Source organism: Sparus aurata, chromosome 17, assembly GCF_900880675.1.
Source record: "Sparus aurata chromosome 17, fSpaAur1.1, whole genome shotgun sequence".
Lineage (NCBI taxonomy): Eukaryota > Metazoa > Chordata > Actinopteri > Spariformes > Sparidae > Sparus > Sparus aurata.
This window is the reverse complement of record NC_044203.1, coordinates 20,911,283-20,919,927: the sequence shown is the minus strand read 5'-3', so window position 1 is coordinate 20,919,927 and position 8,645 is coordinate 20,911,283. Positions and strand designations below refer to the sequence as shown.

The 8,645-nt window shown below is 42.4% G+C and overlaps 1 protein-coding gene across 1 annotated transcript; it reads left to right on the top strand.

Annotated features, from left to right (window-relative positions):
* Nucleotides 1–262: 262 nt before the first annotated feature.
* LOC115567641 (C-reactive protein-like) lies at nucleotides 263–4,511 on the top strand. Its single transcript, XM_030394411.1, has 5 exons — nucleotides 263–361; nucleotides 576–630; nucleotides 2,545–2,647; nucleotides 2,733–3,030; nucleotides 3,162–4,511. Exons 2-5 carry the CDS (start codon nucleotides 576–578, stop codon nucleotides 3,378–3,380), a joined length of 675 nt encoding a protein of 224 aa, XP_030250271.1. The 5' UTR covers nucleotides 263–361; the 3' UTR covers nucleotides 3,381–4,511.
* Nucleotides 4,512–8,645: the final 4,134 nt, after the last annotated feature.

Sequence of the window (8,645 nt, the reverse complement as noted above, 5' to 3'; positions counted from 1 at the left end):
TCAAAACACAACAACACACACAAACTTGTTTATGAACAAACTGTACCCTACAGTTCATAGTAGATAGTAGATGTATTTAAGTGTTATAGTAAAAACAAAGAAGACAAAAGAGCTTAATGGCGTTCCTCATGTTGAGAGACTGTGGTTAGCAGTTTTCTTTTGCAATACAAAACCATGAGTGACTTTTCAGTGTAAATTATGTTGATTCAGCAGAGTGTAAAGCATGTGGAAAAACTGCTTTTCACATGTCAGAAAGCAGAAGTAGATTAAGGAAGAAAGCACGGAAATGGGGAAGTAGTGAGTGTACAAAATTCAAAGCCCTATTCAGCAGTATGACTATAATCCAGACACAGATTTCAAGGTAAGGTCTGCACATGCAAAACTGCTAAATATAGGAAATTAAAGTGATTCTATTGTATGTAAGCTTTTCACTATAATGTTTATTGTAGCAGAATAAGGAAAATTCATTCCAGTCTTTGGCACACAAAGTCACAACTAAAAAGTGGATCAGAATCGCTAAAGAAAGAAAGACTGTTTACCAAGTTACCAAGTTTCTTTTTTTGTCTTCGTTTTAGATGAAGTTTTTGCTGCTGTCGGTGATGCTGACAGCATGTGCTGCAACTCCCGAAGGTAAAAATAAATCCTTATTTCACAGAGAGAAAACCAAACGGAAATGTAATGTTTCATGCAAGTGTATGCAGTTCGTCAGAGTCGGTTGCAATTTACCTTTGAATGTGAGGACATTTTTGCAGTATATTAATGACAGATTTTTTTAATAAGGCAGAATGTGTTCAATATTACTAATCTTTTTCTGTATGAGCAAATTTATTGGTCAAAATAATTTTACTGTTTTACATTTTTACGGCTGTGGCTCAGTGGGTAGAGCTGGTTGACTGGTGATCAGAAGATCACTGGTTCGAATCCTGGCTCCCCAGGGCGGGCCTGAGCTACATTTCGAAGTATCCTTGAGCAAGATACTGAACCCCAAAGTTGCTCCTGATGTGCAGTTGGCACCTTGTGAACGCAGCCACTGCCATCAGTAAGGGTCCTGCGATGAGCTGGCGACTCATCCAGGGTGAACCCTGGCCTACGCCCATAGAGTGAAACTGGATTTGGCCCCAGTAAGCCCCGCAACCCCTTAGGGGGAAAAAGCGGCAACATCCCGCGACCCTCACAGATAAGCGGAAAAGAAAACGGAACGGAACAGAACATTTTTACATACATTATCAATCATTTTCTAAAATGTTTCTAATGCAAAATTAAGGAGAAGAAAATGCAATGAGCTAAGACATGATAACCAGTGCTATAAAAAAACAAACAGAAAAATAAATAAAATCGTGTATGTTTTGATTTAAAACTTGGTTGTCTTCATAAGTAAGTGATGTGAATTTGTTTAACTCAAGTGAGCTCAGGTTTTACTTCAAGTCAAGAAATGCTTGACAATAAGTAAACCATAAAGCTTTTCAGTTCTCTAATTAATCTTGAATGATGAGTGGCCTCATGGGGATCAACACTTATAACCTTATTGCTACATGTGTGCCAACAAAATTCAGTGGTTTTCATGGTTGTGCACAGAAGTTGACTTTCACCTTAAATATACAATAAATGAATCATGTGTCAAGGTAGTTACTTGTGATGAGGGAGTAAGCCATTATTTGGTTTTGCTGTCCCTGCTGCTGCCTACATGCTCACTGACCGTTGACCCTGTTACATCTACCCAGTGGCGGTTCTAGACCAGTTTTGATAGGGGGGCCAGGTTGGGGCTGGCTTTTTTGTTAGGGGGCACATACAACCCGGAAAAAAAGATAAATCCCTCATTCAGACAAAACAGTGTTAACAATTTCAGCAATTTTGATTGGGTAGTAAACTGCTGAGACACTTTATTTCTGCCTTTCCCTTCAAAACAAAATGATTACAAGAAATCTGTCATTGTATTATTGATGCAGACTCCCTGTCGGGGGGGCACCAGGGGGGTCCAAACTCAGAGTTATGGGGGCACTGGCCCCTGTTGCCCCCCCCCTAGAACCGCCCCTGCATCTACCATACTGGTCCCGAACTGCCCCCTACCGCTTACATGCATATTGCATCTTGTGGATGTGTATTTTTGAAGGCGTGCTAAACCACTGCTCCAACAGACGCAGGATACACAAGGAAGCCATCGAGCTAGGCAAACAGGTTGTTAAAAAGGAAATATATCTGGCTGAAAGCCTGAAATTGTCATGGCTTGATAAGAAGTTACTATATTTATATATCCATTTATTATTGATCAAAGTGCAAGTGATCTATTTAAAGTGTCTTATAAACTTGAACTAATAAACCTCAGAAAGCAACCCATTGAAGACTCTGCTTGAACACAAGAACATATATAGACACAACTTATATCTGTTTTCACTGAGTACTCACTTACTGAATAACAACAATAAAAACAGTAATAATAATAATAATAATAATAATGATCATGATCTAGAAAGTGAATTATAACAAAAATGATCATCTATGCCGAAAAAACATGAAATAATGCATTTTTTCTCCGTCTCTTTCTAGATCTGTCAGGTAAAATGTTTACCTTCCCACAAGAAACCAACACAGCTCATGTGAGGCTGACTGCATCAGGACAGGATTATAGCGCTCTCACCGTCTGTCACAGGTAGAATTAAATGAGTTACAGAACCCACCGCAGCATTTGACTATGAAAAGTATTATGCATGACGGTGTCTTTAAAATACCCACAGGTCTTTTACAGACCTCAAAAGGGACCACATCCTTTTCTCCATGGCCACACCCGCTAACTCCAATAGCTTCCTGATTTTCTGGGATGAGACAAATAAGGAGATGGAGCCACATATCAAGGATAAAAAGACTGAATATCGAGGGCAGGACTACAAGCCGAATATGTGGCACTCTATATGTACCACATGGGACTCTACATCTGGACTGGTACAGCTGTGGTTTGATGGACGACCTTCAATTAGGAAATTTGTCAGCTCTGGATCAAACATCAGAGGGGCTACTGTAATTATCATAGGACAGGTACAGTTGTATTAATAAGCACGATAGTTAACTGTCTTTTGACAATTGCTGTAAGTGTTTTATTTGTTTTGTGTCTTTCATGTAAAGATTTCATATATTAACTGCATCTCAAATCTCTACAATCTCTACAGGAGCAGGATTCCCATGGTGGGGGGTTTGACCTTAAGCAGTCTTTTGTTGGCATGATGACTGATGTCTACATGTGGGACTACGTACTCTCACCCTGTGAGATCCAGAACTACATGGACGATCTAAACTTCACTCCAGGGAACGTGCTTAACTGGAGGGCGCTGGAGTACCAGATTAGAGACAGGGTGCTGTTAGAAGATAAACACATGACCTGTCACTAAACGTTAGAAACAAAAGCATTAATGTCTTGCAAGTCAAAAATCGCAATTTTTGTGCTTTCATGTCCCATGTACCATATAAGTTAGCTTAATGATTACCTATTAAGAGATACCTCTGATTTGTCTTGATTTGATAATCCCAGGAAAGAGTGAGTCCGGTCACTGATCAATTGACCTCTCCGAGCTATCCACCTAATTTGTCTCTGCTGTTCCACAGAAATCCACAGTCCTCTTAATGTGTGAAAATTAGGTTCAGCGAAAGCCACAATAAAGCTTCAGTTGTCTCGAGTTGCCCAAATCAAGTGGGTTTTGACACCATCTTTCCAAATAAATCATCACATGAAGGTTTCACAACTAGTTAGGAAAGGACATTTTATTATGGTGACACATGACTCTTTCAACACACATGCAAATTCTGATGGCTGAAGTGAAAAAGGGATTGAGGAATATTGTGTTGTTCATCATAATATGTGGTTATTGGCAGTCAAAAATGTAACATGAGAAAACTGCTGGGTTACTAAAGCAGGGAGCAACAGCTAAAGGTGCATGTGTATTTGAGGGAAAGGTGAGGAGGAAAGTGGGAACAGGTGTGCATGTGGCTGTGGAGATCAGAGAAAGTCAACACACCCTAGATGTGTGTGTTGCAGAGGCAGGTTAAACATTAGCTGATCTATTTTACTAAGAATTGAAGAAATACAAATCTATTAAGTAAAAAGCATTTTAAACTGATCAGATGGGGACAAAAAAAATAAAACAGAATAATCACTGTGCATTTCTATCCAGATAGTCACCCTACTTACCACATTGTCTTAACAGCACATTTCTTTTATAGTCCCGAATATCTGTCCAGATAATGTAAATGTTAGTATGGTCAATGAAATGTGATGCTGAGCAGTAGTAGGGTGCACCCCGTTTTTCTTTCTTTCTTTCTTTCTTTCTTTCTTTCTTTCTTTCGTTTTTTCATTCTGTCTTTCTTTCTTTCTTCTCTCAGGACTTAAGTGATACCTCCCAATGAATTTAGTTCTCCATCCTTGTCCAGTTTGATGTAATTATTATAGTCAATAAAGTTGTTTAAGTCCAAGTCAAATTTTTGCAGAGATGATGGAAAATTCAATAAACAAGAGTCTTACCTAATTCATTTGTTATTATTAGTGCATCATGTAAAGCGTAAGAATTGTAATGGGTTTGTTGTTTAAGATGGAAGTGTAAAGAAAAGGCATTCTCTCATTTCCAAGACTCTATTAAAACAATTTAGAGATAAGGCAAAACAAGGAGTAAATTCAGAATGCCAAATAAATAGGTATAGGGCAGAGTTCCAGCACTTTATGAGATTGCCCAAATGTAGTCCCTGAATTCTGGCCTGTAAAGAGCAATAGATGAGCAACATGATTAGATATTTTTTATGGAACAGAGCTTGACTGTCCACAGCATACTGTGAGGATATACACTTTCAATAATGAATACTTTATACATTCCTGGAGAAAAAACGTACAGATGTCCCAGTTTATATGACATTTTTCTTTTTATACATTCATGCTTTTGACTTGAAGTTGCCTTTATCTTTCTTAACAGTTTTCCTACTAACTGTGTTTATTGTTATGCACCCCAAAACATTTGAATTGTGGAAAACTACTAAAAAATGTGAATCTGATTTGGGAACTTGTGTGTCCAACTTACATGCCTGGTCAATGTACTTTACATACACAAATCGTTTAGTTTAGTGTTGTGACGTTCACGAACAAACCGATTCTATTGAACGGCTCGTTAACATGAATGATGGGAACCGAGTCGCAGCTGGGAACCGTTCTTTTTTTTTCTTCTTTTAAATATATTACGGTGTGCTCCTACCCTAAGTGGGACAGAGAAGTTACATGGGGAGGAGCGCAGCCCAGCTGCGCAGTGCTTATTAGATATGCAAATGTAGCATGATGCCGTCTGAGTTGTGCACGCTGCCTTTGCCTGAAAAAAAACCCAAAAAACCAAACAAAACAGAAACACGTGACTGCCCCTACCTCGAAGAGGAGAGCAGCTGCAGCGGTCTCAATTAGGAGGAGGACAGTATTTTTCCAAGTCTCACCCCATCATACCTCCCAGTGATTATTTCCAAGATAAAATGAGTTACCACCAGGCTGGCTTCTTAAAACTTAATAAAGATAAAAATCAGTCAAATGAGCCAGTTTTTTGAACGGCTCTTTGAAAGGAACGGCTCACCAAGATCCGGCTCCCCTCAAAGAGCCATAAATCCCATCTCTAGTTTAGTTGTAGTGTTTATCAGAAAAAAGCACAAGTACTGTTCTACTTTAGTTGCTGATCTGCTCATGTTCTATCCTTTGAGCTTGTAGATCTTCTGCTCGAGGTATGTCATCTTTTCTGAGAACAACTGCTCCTTGACTTGTCGCCCTCGCACTTCATCGGCCTTTGCCTCCACTTCCTTGAACACTGCTGGTTGACTTCCAGTCATCCTCTCTGACGTGATGATGTGTTTTGCTCTGGTATATCATCTTACGGTAGCTAGTTGTTGGTAGATGTTGTGTTGAAAACAATGCACCGATACACTCCTCTTCCCACTGCTATTGAGGACTCGGACTCCATCGTTGGAATTCAGCACTTGTGGGACAGTGTGCGTTCATGGTTTTGGGGGAGTGGATTTTGAGAGAGGCCTGAGTGCAGGGGGTGGGATTTTCTGGTGGGATCCTTTCAAAGTCTAGCCTGGGCAAAAAACAATTACCAAAGGAAGACCTTCCCTTCATCTGTGAGTCCAAGTAAAGTTGTGGTTACTCCATTCTGGTTCCTCCAGCCCTTTCGCCACGTTCTCTCCTTGTCCAGCATCTCTCCTGCTTACTGCTCAGGACAATCCTTCAAGATCGGAGTCGCTACCTCAGCCCTCTGTAATGGCATCAGAGCACTTACAACAAATCATGGGCTGGTGTTCCCCCTTAGCATATCCGCATTACATCCATTTAGATCTCATAAATCTCAGATCCACCCACTCATGCCTTAGATAAACATTTGTTTGGGGCTTGGTCATGTCCGGTTACCAAGTTACAAGTTTTGGCTAGTGACAGAGCCCCTTGCTTGGCTTTGTACCCTGCACTTGCAAATTCCTGGAACCCAAAACCAAGCTCAAGTTAATAAATGACTGCTTCACTAGCAAGGACCACACCATCAACGAGATGCGTTTAAGGATTCATTAGTGACAAAGGAAAACGAAGTGTCGAAGATCTTGGTTCTTTTGAGTTCTTCGAGTGCGTTGTGGGGATTCTTGTAGAGAATCCGCCGCCGCTCCCGGGCAGCGACGGACCCCCTCATGGACCTATGAAGGAGAGGAGAGAAAGAAGAAACAGACAGAGAGAAATGGGGTGGGGGGGGAGGGGTGCAGAATACGAGAGCGAAGCAGATGAGAGGGTCAGGTGGTTATTTATAGAAATGCGGAAGTTGGCGCTGTTGAGGTGTGGTCCTGCTCCTGAAACTTCGCCAATTAAGCTTCAATTCACTAGCAAGGACCACACCATCAACGAGATGCGTTTAAGGATTCATTAGTGACAAAGGAAAACGAAGTGTCGAAGATCTTGGTTCTTTTGAGTTCTTCGAGTGCGTTGTGGGGATTCTTGTAGAGAATCCGCCGCCGCTCCCGGGCAGCGACGGACCCCCAAAAACCTCCAATTACTTGAGAAGAGATTGAGCGGATCTGAGATCTTTGAGATCTGAACAGATGTAACGGTGGTACGTTTGGGAGGACCAGCGGCCTATGAGATGTATGAAGTGTTCTGGGAAGCCATTACGGGAGGCTGAAGTGGCAGCTCCGATTCTGAAGGAGTGCCCAGAGTAGTTGTCAGGCAAAATACCAGACAATGAGAGCACCTGGCGAAAGTGATGGTGGAACCAGAATCGAGTAGCCACTTGGCTGGATTCGGAGATGAAAAGAGGATCTGTCGTTGTTGTGAGATTTACGGAATTGCAAGAAATTTGCGAGGGTTTCGAAGGGATTCAGTGGTGATTGGACCTTGAAGAAGAAGACGGGTGTAGGAGGACCAAATTGATTGGTTTTGGTTTGCGTTAAGTGGAACACCATAGTGTCGTCTGAAAAGCGAGACAAGTCAGAAATGCAAGCATGACGGCTTGAGTCGAAGTGAATGGTTGAGGAGGTGAATTTGGAGCATCTGAGGAAGCCAAAAGGCAAGCAAGAACATGGCTTCCAGGGTTTGGGCGACTTGAGGAGTGCCGTACCCGGAATGGATTGTGTGGAGGCAGATTAACGGCAAGTTGGCATTAAGAGGAAGACGGCGAGGGCTTAACGAACTGTTAACGAACAGCCGGTTATTGTCTTGGAAAGAAGCTGATACCGCTAAGGTAAGCTTGGTGGTGCGTGATTTGTCATGAGGAATGGGCGTAAGTACTGAAAGAAGTCGTGGTGATGAGATCGAATGACGGAAAGGTTGTGTTGTATTGGTCGTGAAAGTAATGGAAGCTTTCCAAGCTGTCCAGTAGGAAGAGAGGGTTGAGGGTGATAGGCTGTTGATGGTGGAGCTCTGGTAGTCGCTTATCAGGGGTATAAGCGCAGGATTTACGAGTTGAATGTCGACGCCCAACTGGCGTAGGGAAGGTATCTGCGTGAGGTGCCAAGCTTCTGAACTTCTGGCATTCATTAGCGAGCTTCGGGGGCGATTCTGCCACAAACCATCTTCCTTTGTAGAAACCCCCAAAACCGGCCTAAGGAGCAGCATCGCTGTACAGATGGATGTCATGTGGGTTAGTTGGTTGATCATCGTAGAAGAAAGTGATTCCGTTCCAATTGGTGATAGGGTTGAGTCACGGACAGATTTCAGCAAGGCTCAAGCTATCCAGGGAGATGGAGGTCAAGAGTGATGGGACGGAAGGGACAGAAGTTGACGTTTGGTGCAGCGCTGGGCGCAGAAGAAGGTTCGGCTGAGCTTTCCGACCGGGAATGAAGTCTAAAACTTGTTAGTGTCAAGAATGATTCCGAGAAACTCAAGGGATGTGGAGGGGCCCTCTGTTTTCTCTGTGACGATGGGACCCTGAGGTTGGAGAAGACTGAAGTCAGGGTAATCAGGCCGGAAGCGGGTGGCGATGTGGTGGGGGGAAATTGTTAGACTGGATCCAGCTGAGGGCTTCAGGTGGGGTGTCGAAGAGTTTAGGCTGCTTTGCGACCAAAAGTGAGCCTAACGGCGAAGTAATATATACCACACCAATGGATGCTGAAGAAACGGCAGAAGTCGGGGTGAATAGGGAGGACTTTAAGAGCACTGG